A 19,110-nucleotide genomic window follows, 5' to 3' on the forward strand; every position below is an offset into this window, starting at 1 on the left:
TTGGATGAAGGGTGGTTTGTGTCTGTGTGTGTGTGTGTGTGTGTGTGAGAGAGAGAGAGAGAGAGAGAGAGAGAGAGAGAGTAATCCTGGGCCATTAGCTGTACTGATGATTACTGGAGACCAACATTGTCTGGAAAGTCACAGGTTGCCTAACTCTGGCATAACACAAATGGAGTTTTTATAACTTTTAAATAATTTAAATTTAATTTAAATATATCCTTATGTTTTTCATTTTTTTATTCTAATGAACCAATGTGATTTATAAATAGACCATTTTACTTAAAATCTTTATTTTTCTGGCTTTTTTCATAGCAAAATCATGAAATATCTCCCAGTTTCTCTTGTACATTCATACTCTATAGACCAAATAGCTTGGTGACTTACTTCTGCTTGCTTACCCTTTATGAGCTAGACATTTACTTACACATATTTGAGCTTGTAAAACCTAGTAGCTGGAATGACTTCTCCTGTTCCTGAGGCCAGTGTCCCTGACCGTTAGTGTGTTTTTCTCGCCCACCAACTTCCTCTCTCCTGTCAATCCACAAGGAATCTTGCTTAAAGAATGCGCTTGCAAATCAATATAGTCCTGGTTATTTATGACTCTTCAGACTTTGTAGTATTACACTTTTAATCATTCAGCTTGTAGTATAAAGTTAAACATAGCATGTTTTCTTTATTGCTAATTACTAAGACCAAGGCCAATGTACTCCTCCAGATTCTATCATTTATTTTAAGTAGACGGGAGTAAAGGGAATTAAACAGTGTAAACAGAAACTTGTTTTACTAAGTTTGAAACTTTGTCATGGTCAGTCTTTCCTTAACAGCCATCATGTGCTAATTAAATGATGATCACTCAGACCATTCAGCAATAAAGTTTAAAAAAATGTACACCTCCTGTATGTCACATAATTTGAAGCCTGTGTCCTTTGTTTTTTGCATAAACCACAATATTCAAAATGAGATATGCCAACTGTGGATTGTGAACTAAAGTGGGAAGGAGTCCTCCCAGTTTGAAGCCAGTGCAGAATAATCATTTTCTAAACTATAAGCTTTGAAGATGGGCATAATGAAACCAAAAGCATTTTTAGTCATTGTTTTAACTGAACTGTTATTCTTCTGAGTAACAAAGGCAAATGAGAGAGGTCAGAAACTGATAATGGTGGTCCACAAAAGTACCGGTTTGCAACAGAGGCACAGTTAACCTGAAGCTAGGTAACAGAACAATCTAAGGGACTAGCCAGGAACAGCAGAATAGGACAGGGTGGCAGATCCACAACTGCCCTTCTACCAGCCTTGGTAAAAGGTGTGGAGGAGAGGGCAGTTGTTCCTGACATTTTTTACTGTATTAGCTCTGTTAGTCATTGCCACCAGTGGGAACATTGCTGGTGGTAGCATGCACTTTTCCAAACTTTCATTGTACATGGCAGGCTTCCTTTATTGTGGTGGAGTTAGTAGCTCCCACCAGCAGGCAGATCAGGGGTTAGGATTGCTGTCTTAGTTGAGGGAAGACTGTGAGCCTTGAAAACTCATAGGAGGGAAATAAGGAAGCTGTCAGTGATTCCTAAAGCAAGGACTTTTACTGATGGGAAAATCTATGTGATAAAATTAGAGTAACAAACTTCCTGTAAATTAAATCTTCAGAATCTCCACATGCGGTCAGAATGCCTTAAAATCAAATCCTTCTGGACAGCAGTCCTACAAGAAATATGCAAAATAACTAAACAGGTATTAGAACACACTCCAGAACTGGCCGTAGTGAACATCTTCCAAGATAATAATGCCACTCACATTATAAAGAGCTCATAACCCACCTTCTCTCAGCAGCCAGAAACGTCATAGCCAGACACTGGAGAGACCTGTCAGAAGTAAGCATAGACCAATGGTATCAAATAGTATGGAAAAAAGCCTTATTAGAAAAACTAACCAATAAACTGAAACTGACACGGGGACAAATAGAAGAAGACGCCTTCACCCTGGTATGGTTCCCCTTTATCACATACATAACCCAACAAGACAACAAGAATCCGCTGACAGCATACAAACCATTTTGGCTAACCTGATCCAAAAATACACACACACCACTCACAAACAAAAACAAATCTCACTACAGCCAACCAAAGACAACCTACCACACCCTAGACCCCACCCCCAACCTCTCACCGCCAAGGAAATAAACAAGCAAATAGTAAGAGAACCCATACAAGTGATGCTGACACAAAACCCCATACAAACACTAAGTAGAACAAACACCATTCACAAACACCATTCCCCCCCTTTCCCCCTCTTTTCTTCCTAACCTCACGCTCTGTGCAACACTCACGTCTCACAACAAATGAAAGTGATCTGAAATAAAATACAACTTGAAAAAAGACAGTGCACATATTTTGGTAAACAAATCTTTAATAATTTTTTTTTTAAAAAAGAACAACTTATTACTAAATCATATTATATATTATCCAAGTACTCATTCACCTGTGTGCATTGCACATACAGCCTTGGGAACTTTTAGGTTACCTGCTGGTTTTGAGGGTCCTTCCCTTCCTCTGCCAGTGTAGTTATCTGCATTTGTACATGTAGCAGTGTACAATTTCCCCCACAATGTGAGCAATTGGCTTTTTACCTTGGAGGGAGAATGTGGAAATCTCTGTACCCAAGTATTTCTGCTAAATTTACTGATAGCAACTGAATGTAACTGTAACATTAGCTGAAGTTAATTTTACTGTGTTGTTTTTATATTTTCCCAGATTTTCTTGTTGGAAATTTATTTTCATCTTGATCTGGTGGCGCATATGAAGAATTGGTTCATGCTATAATGGATTTTAAGTGGTACCTTCAAGAAAATAGGCCTTATAATAGAGTTTATGTCTGACAAGTGGTACGACTTACTGCATACAACAATGACAACCTCTCATATGAATGGGCATATAACAGAAGATTCTGACAGTGAAACAAAAAATGTGGATCTTGTACCGCTTGAGGAGCCTCAGAGGCACAGAGAGATGGCTGTTGATTGCCCTGGTGACCTGGGAACCAGGATGATGCCACTGCGGAGGAGTGCTCAACTTGAGCGAATTAGACAACAACAAGAGGACCTAAGACGAAGGAGGGAAGAAGATGGAAAGAAACAGGAACTGGACCTTAATTCTTCTATGCGGTTGAAGAAGCTAGCTCAAATTCCTCCCAAAACTGGAATAGACAACCCTATGTTTGACACAGGCGAAGGAGTTATTCTAGAGAGCCCACATTGTGCTGTGAAAATCCTAGGTATGTATAACTTGGAATGAAACTTTTTAATGAAACTCCTGCTGGTGCCAAATGCTGCAGCTACACAGTTGATGGGGATAGACTATCACCAGCACCTAACTCTGGTGCTCAGAAATTTTTCACTGGCTGCCCATATGCTACCAAGCCAGGTTCAAGGCGCTTGTATTAATTTACAAGGCCCATAACAATTTGTGTCCAGGATACCTCAAGGATCTCCTAATCACTTATATCCCTAAATTGAACACAGGTCTTCAGGGAAGTCACTGTTAGTGGTTCCCCAAGGATCATATACATAGCCCATAACCACCAGGAACCGTGTGTTTAGAACTGTGGGCCCAATTTTGTGGAACTTCCTTCTGGTTGACGTCAGACAGGCCCCCTCCCTACTGAACTTGCAGCATCTAATGAAGACTCCCCCCCCCCCAGCAGGCATTTAATTTGAAGTTTGATGTTAATGGTTTTAATTGATTTTTACTTTTTGTATTGTATCATTGTAAACTACTTAGAGACAATTGTAGTATAGCAGTATAAATTGTTTAAATAAATAAAATTTAGGAACCATGTGCTCTGCAGGATAACATTGGATAACATGGAGAGTGCTTTAAAATGCTGCTTTTATATTTGTTTTAAGTTCAGAAAGCATTTCAGAAACTTACTAGGCAAAGCACATGCCGTGCATGAATATGAGATGCATACTAATGAGAGTGAACAACAGAGAGGCTCTAAGCAAAATGTTTGTATTGCAAATAAATTAATGCAAATCTAACATACTGAGATGTTAAGGAGAAATACATGGTAAGCCAAACAGTCATGCCTGGGGAGACACCAGGCAAAGGGCAACAATAATATTTGCTATGCCTGGCAGGACTGGAAGTTAACAGTTAAAAATTAGTGTCGCTATACATGAACAAGCAACAAAGCTACTGCCTGGGCACATAACAACAGCAATCCTATTATAGCTTTGCCAAAGTATGTATAACTGAAATAATCACACATTTACCCTCTGTTTATTCCACCTCCATTTTTTCCATTCCTGAAGCCCTTAGTGTGAGGACTTGTCAAGAAACATGTACATGGATAGTGCTGGATAAATTAATAACTAAATGATAGTGCAGAATTTATGAAAGCAAATATCTATTCCCCTAGGTTTGGACTATATTCCTATATACATTCCTACTGATGGACATATTATTTGGGTAAAATGATGACCTAATTTAATTGTTGGGGTAAATTAAGTGTAAAGCAGTAAGATATATAAAGGTGGTTAAAGGTAATTTTCTAGCTGCTATAATGTTAGACTGAAAGTTTTCTTTATATTATGGGAGTTGGTAAATCACACCAAACTGGTTTGTGCAAATTCTTGTCTACTTCATTTTTCTGTCTCTTCAACACCTAAGTCTCTAGTTGCAGTGACCTCTGGAGGCAAAGCAGTGGCTATAACGATAGCATGTCAAGTCAGACATCATGCCACACAAGTTATGATTTGCAATCCACCTCAAACCATAATCATATATACACTAATAAGAATTGACATTCAAAAGAACCAGGTTTGTTATGTAGCTAAAACAGCACCATCCAAACAAGAGGAGATAGAAGCAGGGTTGATAGATTCCCACATATGACAGAAATCTGGTAACACTTTACAACTAAACCTTAAGGGAGGAACCCACACAATGCTGACTGGTTTGCAGGATGGGCACAGAAAAGGGGGTAAATGAAGTGGATTAAGGCTTGAGCAGGAGCACTCTACACGGAAACATTTTCTTGTAGTTCGTACCCGTAACTTCTGATTTGCGGTTTGCTAGCCAGTTGCTAACCATCCTTTGTCAATTCAGACATCACATGAAACCATGATTAAATGTCAGTAAATATGGCTGGGTAGATCGTCTTAACTGTTTTGTAGTAAGGAACTTGGGTAAAATTGCCGCTGGACTTAAAAGAAAATGTTTCTGGAATTATAAGTGGTTTTTTAATGAAAGTAGCTACATCCAGCATAGGTAATCACAACAATATAGACATGCACTTTCACTTTCATCTGCAACAAATGATTTGTTAGCTACAATATAATAGTGTTTCAACTCTTTCAACTTAGTTACTGTTACTTTGCATCAGTTTTATAAATTGGTGACCTGTGTTGCCTTTAAAGGCATTGGTTGTATTTTAACTTATATTAAATATGACTTAGAGCAGGGGTCAGCCAACTTTTTCAGCAGGGAGCTAGTCCACTGTCCCTCAGACCTTGTGGGGGGACCATATTTTTTTGGGGGGGGAATGATGCAAAGAGCACCATGAGCCCTGATGGCTGCTTACCTGTGTCTTGCGAGCGGCAGGGGCTGGGGGCGGCGGGGCGATGAGCAGTGCACGAAAGGGCTCTGGAGAGGGGCTGCTTAAAATGGTGGCCGCTTGAGTGCTGCTGCTGCTGCTGCTGGCACCAACAAAGCCCAGCCTCCTTCCTCCTCTAGGCAGGGCAGGGAGAAGCCAGAAGGAGGGAGGGAGAAGCTGCCACAGCTGTGTGAAGGAGAGGGAGGGAGAGGGAAAGAACACATGCTGGCGATCCACGCAGCAATTCCCGGACCATCCGTGGGCCAAATCCAGAAGACAATTGGGCCTGATCCGTCCTGCAGGCCTTAGTTTGCCTACCCATGACTTAGAGCAAGCAGTCTGATCCTGTTGCTGTGGTGATGAGGAGAGATTTAATTTGAGAAAATGCTACAGTTGTGACTTGATTTTTGCAGACCAGTAACCAGTCTTAGATACAGTATATGTAGGGGGTCCAGTATTCGTTCACTTAATTCTTTATTTCATTAAAAGATTCTGCTTTCTGTAGCCAAAGTCCTAACCAATGCCCAGGCACTGTTCCCCCAAGCTTCATTTTTCATAGCATTCCGCATGGAAATGCTACAGAATTGTTATGTGTATTTGACTGCATTCTGCCTTATGGTTTTTACTCATGAGAGTGTTCTGCTAAATTCCTGTCAGTTACAGTGTCATGCAGGGAGGATTAATATATGTGAAAGCCCATCACAGCAGGTGTGGAATGGCTTAATCTCTGCTGAGAGAGAACCCATTCAAGGATGGCTTTCACTATTTGGAAAAGCTCTGCCAGATGGGACTTCATGGAGACATTGGCAACTGTCACCAAAATACAGCCTGAGTAGCATTCACAGCCTAGGCATTGGTTAGGACCTACTAGTCGGCAAAGCTCTTGTTCCATGTGTAATCCTTCTTGATACCATTTACATGTTGGTTCTGTAGGGTGGCAAGCCACTGAGGCTGGCTTGAGCATGCTTACAGATTAGTCCCATCAGTTCATTCTGATGGGTTTGTGGGGAGAAAGTCCCAAAGGTCTAGAATTCTTTTGGTTGCATCCAAATCTTTGACATTAACTTGCTAAAGCAACCTTCAGAATAGAGATTTCCTTCAGCAGGGATGGAAAGGGTTAAAGAACATCTGCAGGGATTATGGTTTTTCACCTGTTTTAATATTTTTTGACTCTGTCTTTCTTCAGTCTCCAGTAAAATAAGACTGACATTTTATGCATTAGTGCATAAATACTAGAATAAATACTTGCTAATTTGAGGAACTTGTAGGGGAAATACCCACATTTATGTGAAATTTTGCAGATCACATGTAAGTGAGGTCTCAAGTCTTCAGCCTGCAAAGTAGTGCTTACGAGTAGCTGAATATTGACATCTTTAAATTTCAAAGGGTAGAAGAAAATAAGCACTAAAGAACTGCACTGTGTATTTATAGCATGGATTTTTCTGTAAGCGTGGCATATTTTCTGCTTTCTAGATTCAACATTTGACACTTTTGCTGAACTTCAAAACAAAATTCTAGCTTGCTCTGAAAGCTGTCAGACTTTGTTTAAATGTGTGGCTGTACAAAGAATTCTATATATTTTATTTTATTTTATTTATTTGGAAAGGAGCAGCATACAACTGCTATTGTACCCCAGGAATGTGGCAGTTTGCTAACATTGTTCCTTCCCTCACTAGTTTGTCATATGAGTACTTTTCCTCAAAAATCATAAATGAATAAATCAAACACTTCACCCGTTGATATACCGTATTTTTCCATCTATAAGACTCCCCCATGTATAAGACACCCCCTATTTTGGGGGACTCAGTTTTAAGAAAATGAGGGGAGATGGCACAAAGTTGTTGAGCTTTTTCCCCCACGCAGCTGCGGGCAGGAAACACTCCCTAGATTGTTTCCCTCACGCTGTGGCATCGGGCGAAGTTGCGCTCCCGCCAGCCAGCCGGTTGGCTGGAACACAACTTCCCCTGATGTTGCTGCATGCAGGAAATGATCTAGGGAGTGTTTCCTGCTTGCAGCGGCATCAGGGGAAGCCAGCCAGCCAGTTGGCTGGAGCCCAACTTCCCCTGATGCCGCTACGTGCAGGAAACGATCTAGGGAGTGTTTCCCGCGCACAGTGGCATCGCGGGAAGTTGCACTCCAGCCAACTGGCGAGCAGGTGTGCCGCTTCCCCCCCCCCCATGCCACTGTCTGTGTATTGGGCGACGCCAGTTTTTAGACACGATTTTTGAGTCAAAAAACCTCGTCTAATACACAGAAAAAATACGGTATTACTGTTCTGTATGTTAAGCATAAGTGATTCAGCATTTTTAATAACACATACTCACACAGGACTATTGTTTCTGTTTGCATTTGTATTTTTCTTCAGGATGCAAGTTGGCTATAGTTTGAATTTTGTTTTTCAAGGAAGAAAGAAAAAAAAAAACCCTGCAGCTATTCCCTCCTCTTCCTCATTTCTTTTTTTACTTTAAATATAGCTGCTTTTAGATTTTGTCATATTTAAATCATGCATGCATTGTCTTGAGCTGTAAAGTTCCAAAGAAAATAGTCCTTTTACCTGTTAATTACTAGTGATGTTCCCAAATAAGAATTTGCTTCAGAGAGCAGGGCATATATTATTGCCTGTCCTATTCTTCAGAGATGCCTAGTTCAACATTTATTTAATATGACCCAGCACAATTTCCTCTCCCTCCTTCAAATCTGCTTTCCAGTCATGCTGAAAAAGAATCCTCCCCTTAGTTGCACTTCTGTTTATTCTCTGGTATTAATTTGAGCGATATGCACATTGGATGTCTACCCTATTGCTGCTGAAATCAGAAAATATAGAGTTATCGCATAAGGTAATAGTAACAGTTCCAAAGTATTGAGAAGAAATCTTGCTTTATTGTGAGTAAACCATGTTCTCTTCAAGTTTGGGAGAGGAAGGGTGGACAGCTTTTTCCTTCTGCCAGAAGCTCTTTGTACTTCTTGAGATGCTACTCTGCTTCAGACCTTTGTCCACTGTCAGCATGAGAGAAGAGCTAAAAAGCTCCTCTACATATACAGAATACCATTTGTACTACTTTTTCTGCCAGCCTATGTTTTCTTTTAATTGTGAAAAGCTGCGGGGAGTAAATATTAATGTATGACTCATCGCTTTAGCTAGAAAATGGGAGTTATTGTGATGTATCTATATTTTTAAGACCAACATACGAAATATAGAATTAAACTTGTAATGCCTATGTTGTTGTTGGTGAAGCCGAGATAGAATAGGTTTGCCTTTACTGTACGAGAACAGTGGGATATTTTTGCTCTTTTACCTTTTCAACATTCACTCTTACTGTAGTCCTTCTTTAGCCTCTTAAGGTGTTCATATTTTGTGAGAAGAGGTGGTGCTTGAGGGAAATTCTCCCCCCCACCACACACTTTCTCTCTGTGTGTGTGTGTGTGAGTGTGTATGTGTGTGTGTGTTGTGGGGGGGCAGCCTTCATGCTCTGTTCTGGGTTCTTTGAGCTGCCAGAGTTCATATCGGGAAGAGAGAGAATACAGGAGCACAAGAAGGTGTTATAAGAGCCTTGTTTTTGTTGGGAGGAGGTGGTTATGCAGAAAAGGCAAAATGCTAAGCAGGCTAATGTACCCATCACATGTGTATTAATAATTTCTGACGGTGGGGTGGGGAGAGAGAAATGTTTCTGCAGAGTTAAAATTACACTGTAGTTATGGGTACAAATTGCCTATCAATTCGTATTAACATATTAAACTGGCTTGCGTGTCACCTTAAACCATAGGTTAGCTCAAAAGACTCTGCTTCACTCCTCCCCTGCTCCTTTCTTTAGTGTGCTAGGAAACAAACAAACCAGAGGCTTCTCTTTCCACAATATGTGAACCTGTGCTCATGGTTTCTTTTTCTCCCAACAAACTACAATGGTAAACTCATTGACTTTAAATCAGAGTTTATCCTATGGTTTAAAGTGACATATGAACCAGGTCATTCACTTCCAATAGAGTATGTCTTTTGGCGACTTTTTATGTTGACTTTCATTAAATGTTTCTGATAAAATATGCATGCCACCTGTGTCTAGACATTACTTACTTTGAAACCCTTCTATAAAATGATAGCAAATCTTTACTACTTTTCAAAGTACAAAATGAGATAAAAATCATTTATGTTCCAATGAGAGTTCACAACTCGATAATTCATTTTCTGTTCTCTTTTCCTTTCATATTTCAGGCTGTGTGTGTGTGTGTGTGTTGTGGAATGATAGAGCTATCTCTGCCTTATCCTCTACTCCACCTCCCCCACAATTAAACTATTTGGCTTTAAGCCATAAGAAAGTTGTGACTTTTATATCCATAGAACTGACAACAGTGCATAATTTATCTTCCTTTGTGTAATCATCTGAGTATATAGCACAGTGGTGTTATGAACCCTTCCTGTTCAGGAAAAACAGTCTCATGAGTGTGAGCAGTTCTGAATTAAGTTGTGTGGGACACCCAGAAGAAGTGGCATGAAGTTCCAGGGAGGAATAGGATCCTAAAGCAAGTGCTGCTACTACCAAACAAGACCTACATAGACTGTTCCTTGATCGTGGACCCTTAGTGATCTACATTGGATTAATGTGGGTGACTGCCCTTGTAATGCCCTGACGTCCAATATGACTTGAGAAGGGAGTTCAGAAAGAGTTGCTTCTTTGTATGTGGCTTCTTTTCTTCTTAATGCCAGTGTTGGATTTACTACACAAGCACACAATAGCAGACTGCATACACATAGCTGCATGCAAGGCTATCCTCCCATCCATCCTTCTGTGCAAGTTTATTAGGGTCAAGTTTTGCCACCTGAGAAGGCAGTATAGGTTTAGAAGGATGCAGGTTCAGAAACTCTGACACTCATAATGGTAACAATGACCTTATTTGCACATATAAACTCCTGTTAATGTGAACTCCCGTTGCTCTCACCCAGCTTCTGCCAACGTAGCAGTTCAAAAGCATACCAGTGCAAGTAGATAAATAGGTACCGCTGAGGCAGGCAGGCAAACGGTGTTTCTGTGCACTCTGGCACTTGTCGTGGTCCTCTGTGCACCATTAGCGGTTTAGTCATGCCGGCCACATGACCTGGAAAGCTGTCTGTGGACAAACGCCAGCTCCCTTGGCCTGAAGTGAGATGAACACCGCACCCCATAGTCACCTTTGAATGGACTTAACCATCCAGGGATCCTTTACCTTTACCTTGCACATCACAGCAAACCACAGTGAGTTGTCTACCATGAACACACTGAACTCTCCTGTTTTGCTCTTCCCTGGTATTACATGAGAGAAATAAATCACAATTCCTGACTGAGCATTGTATCTGAAATAGGGTTTTGTTTGCACTCCAAACAAGCCACAATGTGAAGCCAAAGTTTCACTGTGGTTTAGTGCAGAGGTGAGGAACCTCTAGCCCATGGGTCATTCTTTTTTTTTTTTTTTTTATAATATATTTATTGAAGTTTTCAAATAAAGCATATATTAGATAAGCACCACTTATCATTGTCCATTTAACATCTCTCAATTGTTACATGGGACTCCCCCACACCTCCCGCATACACTTACATCATTATTAAATTAATTTCAAACAAATTATCATTTAACTCATCTTAATTAATAATCTTAATTTGGTTTGACATATAATTCAGCCTTAAATCTAATTTAATGGTAGACAATTGTCTGCACTGGCATCCAATTCAGCACTCAGCCAAATTACAATATTTTTGTAAATAAATCTTAAATTTCCTCCAGTCTTCTTCCATCCTTTCTTCTCCCTGGTCTCGAATTCTGCCGGTCATCTCGGCTAATTGCATATAGTCCATCAGTTGCATCTGCCATTCTTCCACAGTGGGTAGCTCCTGAGTTTTCCAATTCTTGGCAATTAATATTCTTGCTGCTGTTGTTGCGTACAAAAAGAATGTTCTGTCCTTTTTTAACACACTCTGGCCGACAATACCCAGGAGAAAGGCCTCTGATTTCTTAGTAAAGGTGTATTTAAACACCTTTTTTAATTCATTATATATCTTCTCCCAAAAGGCCTTCACTCTAGGGCAGGTCCACCAGAGGTGAAAAAATGTTCCTTCATTTTCCTTACATTTCCAACATTTGCTATCAGACGAATGGTATATTTTAGCCAGTTTAACAGGGGTCATGTACCATCTATACATCATTTTCATCACATTTTCCTTCAACGCATTACATGCAGTGAAGTTCAGCCCAGAGGTCCACAACCTTTCCCAATCTTCAAACATAATATTATACCCAATATCCTGCGCCCATTTTATCATTGTTGATTTTACCATTTCGTCATGTGTGTTCCATTTCAGCAGCAAGTTATACATTCTTGAAAGTACCTTAGTCTTAGGTTCTAACAGTTCAGTTTCTAACTTTGACTTTTCCACTTGGAATCCTAGCTTTTTGTCATTTTTAAACACTTCTTTAATCTGAGCATAGTGTAACCAGTCTCGCACTTTGTCTCTCATCTTTTCTAAACTCTGCAATTTCCAGTTGTCACCATCCTTTTCTATTATCTCCCAATATTTTGGCCAGTTGGCCTCCATATTGGCTCTTTTCCGAGCCTTAGCCTCCAGGGGTGACAGCCACCTCGGAGTTTTATTCTCCAGTAAGTCTTTATATTTTGTCCAGACATTAAAAACTGATTTTCTGACAATATGGTTCTTGAAGGCCTTATTTATCTTAGCTTTATCATACCATAAATATGCATGCCATCCAAACGCATTATTAAAACCTTCCAAATCCAAGACATCCGTATCTTCAAGAAGTAACCAATCTTTTAACCAGCAGAAAGCTGCAGCTTCATAATACAACTTTAAATCTGGCAGGGCAAAGCCCCCTCTTTCTTTCGCATCTGTTAATATTTTAAATTTGATTCTGGGCTTTTTGCCCTGCCAGACAAATTTAGAAATATCTTTCTGCCACTTCCGGAAGCACTCTGTCTTGTCTACAATCTGCAGTGTCTGAAACAAAAATAACATTTTTGGCAATACATTCATCTTGATGGCAGCTATTCGGCCTAACAAAGAAAGTTTTAGTCTTGACCAACTATCCAAGTCTCTCTTAATCTCTGACCAACATTTTTCATAATTATCTTTAAATAAACTCAGATTTTTTGCTGTTATGTTTACCCCTAGGTATTTAACTTTTTTAACCACATTTAGTTCTGTCTCTTTCTGAAGCTGTTCCAACTCAATATCTGTCACGTTTTTCCCCAAAACTTTAGTTTTTTGCTTATTTAACTTAAATCCTGCCACTCGACCAAAGTTTTGAATCAGTTGTAGTACTCTTTTCAAACTAGACTCCGGCTCCTGTAATGTCAGAACTAGGTCATCTGCAAAAGCTTTAAGTTTATATTGTTTCGCTCCGACCTGAATCCCTTCCACCAACCGGTCCCCCCTAATCATATTCAGGAGCACTTCCAGAACCGAAATAAACAGTAATGGGGAAATCGGGCAGCCTTGTCGTGTACCTTTTTCAATTTTAAACTCTTCTGTAACCACATTGTTAACTATCAGTTTAGCCTTTTGTTCTGAATATATTGCCTCAATCCCGTTCTCAAACCCCCGTCCCACTCCCATTTCTTTTAAATTCCCCTTCATAAATTTCCAAGATATGTTGTCAAAGGCTTTCTCCGCGTCTATAAAAATTAAAACTGCTTTAGTGTTTATGTTTGTTTGTAAAAGTTCCAATATGTCTATGATGTTCCTTGTGTTAGTAAACATATGTCTGCCCGGGAGAAAGCCTGCCTGGTCTTTATGGATTATCTCACTTAAAACTTTCTTAAATCTTCGTGCCAAAACATCTGCAAATATTTTGTAATCCACATTTAAAAGGGAGATGGGACGGTAATTCTTGAGTTGTGTCTTTTCAGTTTCTGACTTTGGAATCAATGTGATAAATGCTTCTTTCCACGATTCAGGCGCCTTCTTCCCCTCCATTATTTCATTACTGACCTCCAACAAAGGTTGTATCAAATAATCCTTCAATATCTTATAGTAGTTAGAGGTCAGTCCATCTGGCCCTGGTGATTTGCCCTGTTTCAGACTCAGGATGGCCTGTTCAATCTCTTGTCGTGTTATTTTGCCATTTAAAATTGTTCTATTTTCTTCTGACAGCTTTGCTAATCCATTTCTCTCCAAAAATTGTGTAATCTCTATTTCATCTTGTGGCCCTTGAGTATATAACTTTTTAAAATACCTCTGGAAGCACTTTCTAATCTCTCCCGGGTTCTGAATGTTCCTTCCTTCAACCTCTAAGTTTGTTACTGTATTTAATCTTTGTCTCCTTTTCAACTGCCAAGCTAGCAGTTTCCCACATTTATTTGCCGATTCAAAAGTTTTTTGTTTTTGTTAAAGATAATTATGAAAAATGTTGGTCAGAGATTAAGAGAGACTTGGATAGTTGGTCAAGACTAAAACTTTCTTTGTTAGGCCGAATAGCTGCCATCAAGATGAATGTATTGCCAAAAATGTTATTTTTGTTTCAGACACTGCAGATTGTAGACAAGACAGAGTGCTTCCGGAAGTGGCAGAAAGATATTTCTAAATTTGTCTGGCAGGGCAAAAAGCCCAGAATCAAATTTAAAATATTAACAGATGCGAAAGAAAGAGGGGGCTTTGCCCTGCCAGATTTAAAGTTGTATTATGAAGCTGCAGCTTTCTGCTGGTTAAAAGATTGGTTACTTCTTGAAGATACGGATGTCTTGGATCTGGAAGGTTTTAATAATGCGTTTGGATGGCATGCATATTTATGGTATGATAAAGCTAAGATAAATAAGGCCTTCAAGAACCATATTGTCAGAAAATCAGTTTTTAATGTCTGGACAAAATATAAAGACTTACTGGAGAATAAAACTCCGAGGTGGCTGTCACCCCTGGAGGCTAAGGCTCGGAAAAGAGCCAATATGGAGGCCAACTGGCCAAAATATTGGGAGATAATAGAAAAGGATGGTGACAACTGGAAATTGCAGAGTTTAGAAAAGATGAGAGATAAAGTGCGAGACTGGTTACACTATGCTCAGATTAAAGAAGTGTTTAAAAATGACAAAAAGCTAGGATTCCAAGTGGAAAAGTCAAAGTTAGAAACTGAACTGTTAGAACCTAAGACTAAGGTACTTTCAAGAATGTATAACTTGCTGCTGAAATGGAACACACATGACGAAATGGTAAAATCAACAATGATAAAATGGGCGCAGGATATTGGGTATAATATTATGTTTGAAGATTGGGAAAGGTTGTGGACCTCTGGGCTGAACTTCACTGCATGTAATGCGTTGAAGGAAAATGTGATGAAAATGATGTATAGATGGTACATGACCCCTGTTAAACTGGCTAAAATATACCATTCGTCTGATAGCAAATGTTGGAAATGTAAGGAAAATGAAGGAACATTTTTTCACCTCTGGTGGACCTGCCCCAGAGTGAAGGCCTTTTGGGAGAAGATATATAATGAATTAAAAAAGGTGTTTAAATACACCTTTACTAAGAAATCAGAGGCCTTTCTCCTGGGTATTGTCGGCCAGAGTGTGTTAAAAGAGGACAGAACATTCTTTTTGTACGCAACAACAGCAGCAAGAATATTAATTGCCAAGAATTGGAAAACTCAGGAGCTACCCACTGTGGAAGAATGGCAGATGCAACTGATGGACTATATGCAATTAGCCGAGATGACCGGCAGAATTCGAGACCAGGGAGAAGAAAGGATGGAAGAAGACTGGAGGAAATTTAAGATTTATTTACAAAAATATTGTAATTTGGCTGAGTGCTGAATTGGATGCCAGTGCAGACAATTGTCTACCATTAAATTAGATTTAAGGCTGAATTATATGTCAAACCAAATTAAGATTATTAATTAAGATGAAATGATAATTTGTTTGAAATTAATTTAATAATGATGTAAGTGTATGCGGGAGGTGTGGGGGAGTCCCATGTAACAATTGAGAGATGTTAAATGGACAATGATAAGTGTTTATCTAATATATGCTTTATTTGAAAACTTTAATAAATATATTATAAAAAAAAAAAAAAAAAAAAAAAAAACAAAAGTTTTTTGTTTCATTGTTTTAATCTTCCATTCTATTTCCTGATTTATCAGCTTGGAATATTGCGCCTGATAAAGTTTAATTTCTCTCAGAATCGGTTGGGACTTCGGGTTAGATCTTAACTTCTTCTCCAGCTCTTTGATACTTTCCAGAATTTTATCTTTCTTTTCATTTTGCAGTCTTTTCTTTAAGGAATTCTGTTGAATCAAGAACCCTCTCATCACAGCTTTACTTGCATCCCAGATAGTTCTTTTTTCCACCGTAGTGTTCAAATTAATCTCAAAATAGTCCTTTAAGGTTTTTTGGGCCTTCTTTACAATTCTTTGGTCTCTAAACAGGCCATCATTCATCTTCCATCTAAAGGAGCCGATTGGGATCAATGTCATATCCATTCTCAAGGCGTTATGGTCGGAGCATGTTTTGGGGCAGATTTCCACCTTCCTCACCTTAGGTGCCAGACTTCTAGTTATCCATATTTGGTCGATTCGTGTCCAAGTCAGTTGAGCTTCAGAAAAGAATGTTCCTTCTCTTCCCAGGGGGTTTCTAACTCTCCAGATGTCAACCCAGTCCATATTGTCAGTCATTTCAAAAAAGGTCTTAGGTAGTCTTCCCTCTTTAGTAATGTTCTGGTTCTGTGACTTATCCATATTTGTTGATACGACCCCGTTCATGTCCCCCATCATGATGACGTTGTTGTAATCCAGATAATCCAGCATGGTCTCGTGCAACTTCTTATAAAAATCCGATTTTCCTTCATTTGGAGCATAAATTCCTAATATCAAAATTTTTTCTCCTTGATACTGTACTTCTATTGCGAGGATTCTTCCACTTTCATCTTTAAAGAGAAATTTTGGTGAAAGGCTCTCTTTTGCATAGATCACTACACCTCTCTTTTTAACTGTATCCGATGATATAAATTCTTGACCAAGCCTTTTATTTATTAACACCTTTCTATGGAGCCTAATCACATGTGTTTCTTGTAAGCATATAATGTCCAATTGTTCCTTTTTTAAAATATGAAAAATTTTAGACCTTTTTTCGGGACTGTTACAGCCATTTATGTTCCAGCTCAAAAGCTGCAGAGACATCCTGGATAGGTCTGGTTATTCTTTCTGGGGTGGTACCTTGTTCTCCGGTCCTTGAGGATCCGAGGGGGCGGGCTCCCCTGGAAGTTCTGGCGCTGGCAATCCAAGTCCTTTGTGGAGGTCTTCTCCGTGTGCTCCCAAAAACTTGTCTCTATCTTCCACTGTTTTGATTTTGATCTTTCTCCCTCTGTAGGTAAAGGATAATCCTTGTGGAAACTCCCACCTGAAGGTAATTGCGTTGCTTCTCAACAGTCTTGCCAATTCCGTGTAGTTAGATCTAAGGTCCAGCAACTGCTTAGGAATGTCCTTGTAGATTTCAATTCTCTTGCCCAAAATGTCTAGTGACTTTTCGTAGTGCAGGCCCAAAATCTTGTCCCTTTCCTCCTTTGATCTCAGTGTTATCAAACAATCTCTGGGCTTCTCTGTCCTTCTGACTCTGCCAAGCCTGAAAGCAGATACAATTTTAAAGTCTTTTTCCTCTAACTTCCAAAACTTGGCAAATTCCTTAGTTAGAAATTCAATAAAATTATCTTCTTCCACCTCTGGTATTGACCGTATCCTCAAGTTGGTCTCCCTGTTTCGCAGTTCTGTCATCAAAAAGTAAATCTGATGTTCTCCAACTTGTTTGCTGAGTGGTCTTACTTCTTTCTCAAGTTCTTCCAATCTTTGACTAGTATCTTCAGCCAGTTTACGATTTTCACCTACAGCCTCCTTTAATTCTCCAATAGACTGGGCATTCTGTGCAACTTGTCCAGTCAGCTTATTCAAGCTTTCTGTGTTCTGTTCAATTTTAGCTGTATGCAAATCAGCCTTCTTGTCCAGAGCCTCCAGTTTCTCCAAAATTTTCTCCAAGACAGAGCTACTTGTCCCTGAAGCCATATCTCCCAGGTGCGGCTCCTCTGTCTCACCCTCCCCTGCCTGTATTAGGGAGGCCGCCTCTATGTCTGGAGGCAAAGTGGAAGGCAAGGCCGGCACAGAAGATCTACGCTGTGAGGCTGCAGATAAAGTTAGAGTTGTTTGTTTAGTCCTTCCTCTTCTCCTTGCGCCACTCATTCCAAAGTTATCTGTAATCCAAGGTCAATCCAAGTTGTTCCCATGAGAAAGCAGAGTCCCAGATACAATAGTCAAACAGAGGCCGGGAAAGGGAAAGTAAAACAAAGTCACTGCTGTAAGTCCAAAATCCTCTAGAGGGAGCTTAATACGTCTTCAGGGAAAAGATCAAATCCAAGTTAGACTTATAAATTTAAATCCATGTCTATCGCCTCCACAATGTATTATTTTTAGCAGAGTAAAACTTAAAACAAAACAGTGTTTCTTACAGTGCCTTGACTGCAACAGTTTCAAAGTATCCAGTTCCAACTCAGAATGTTTCAAAACCTGAATTCAATGTATCCAAAGTTGCAAACTGGTGCTCATCCAGGCAGCTCCAGCACCAGAGATTCTTATTTATTTTATAATCCACTGGTGCCACAGAAGAAGGATATCAATGCACCCCGAATATGACCAGCAAAAGTCAATAGCTCAAAGTCTTTCACTCAGAAAACTGCTTTAACAGGGTGCCAGCATTTAGTTAACGCATAACTTTTTGTCTCCACTCCTCCTGCTCTTTGCTTAAAGTTCAGTATAGCGGGAGATGGGCTTCCTGCTTATCCTCACTCCGTTTTCAGCCAGATTTCAACTTTTTAAAAAAGTTTTAAAAGTTTCATAAAGTTCTCAAAAAGTTTCAGAAAGTTGACAAAAGTTTCAGGAAGTTTTCAATGTCCAAATTTACTCACGGGTTGTAGTTTCCAAAGTTCAGAAAAGTTGCAGGAAGAAAGGACAGCGCTGACCGGCAACAGCAACGCGGCTTCACTTCGCTGTTTGCGCAACGACCCACAGCGCCGCTACCCCCTCCGCGATCCGGAGCCCCTTACGGGGTCCCTTCAGCGTTTTGGGGGCTGCTTCTGGCGCCCGCCGGGTCCCGAGACCACAGGCTTCTGCCACCTGTGGTTTTCCTGAATGGGTCTCCGCTTCGCCGTAGCGGACGACCCGTTTACAGCGGAGCTCCCTTCTCCTTACTCGGAGAAGGCAGCCATTACCGGTCGCGCCGCCTCCGGAAGTCTTGCCCATGGGTCATTCTTGGCCCCCAGGAGGTCCAGTTTGGCCAGTGAGGCTATTTTTCCAAAATCATGTCCACCTGTCAGTCTGCTGATATCATGCATGTCATCTGATGCCCAGAAGAGCAGGGTTCAATTTTGCCTTTGCTGTGCACCTGTTTCCAGACAAAGCAGCAAAATTTAATCCCCTGCACATCAGCTGATGACTGAGGGTTAAATCTTGCTCAGTTGGGATCTCTAGTATTTCCCCTGCTGTATAGCAAAGCAAGCAGCCACGGGTTTTTTG

General features: G+C 40.0%; 1 protein-coding gene across 7 annotated transcripts in view; it reads left to right on the forward strand.

Moving 5' to 3' along the window:
- PALS1 (protein associated with LIN7 1, MAGUK p55 family member) overlaps nucleotides 1–19,110 on the forward strand; it is a 59,789-nt gene that overhangs the window by 16,484 nt on the left and 24,195 nt on the right. For all 7 annotated transcript variants that reach the window (XM_083604666.1, XM_083604665.1, XM_083604661.1 and 4 more), the window contains one exon: nucleotides 2,745–3,264. In XM_083604666.1, coding sequence (XP_083460792.1) covers nucleotides 2,862–3,264 — 403 coding nt within the window. In that variant the 5' untranslated portion in view covers nucleotides 2,745–2,861. The remainder of the gene's footprint in view (nucleotides 1–2,744; nucleotides 3,265–19,110) is intronic.

This window comes from Podarcis filfolensis (genome assembly GCF_964270895.1).
Source record: "Podarcis filfolensis genome assembly, chromosome: 1".
NCBI lineage: Eukaryota > Metazoa > Chordata > Lepidosauria > Squamata > Lacertidae > Podarcis > Podarcis filfolensis.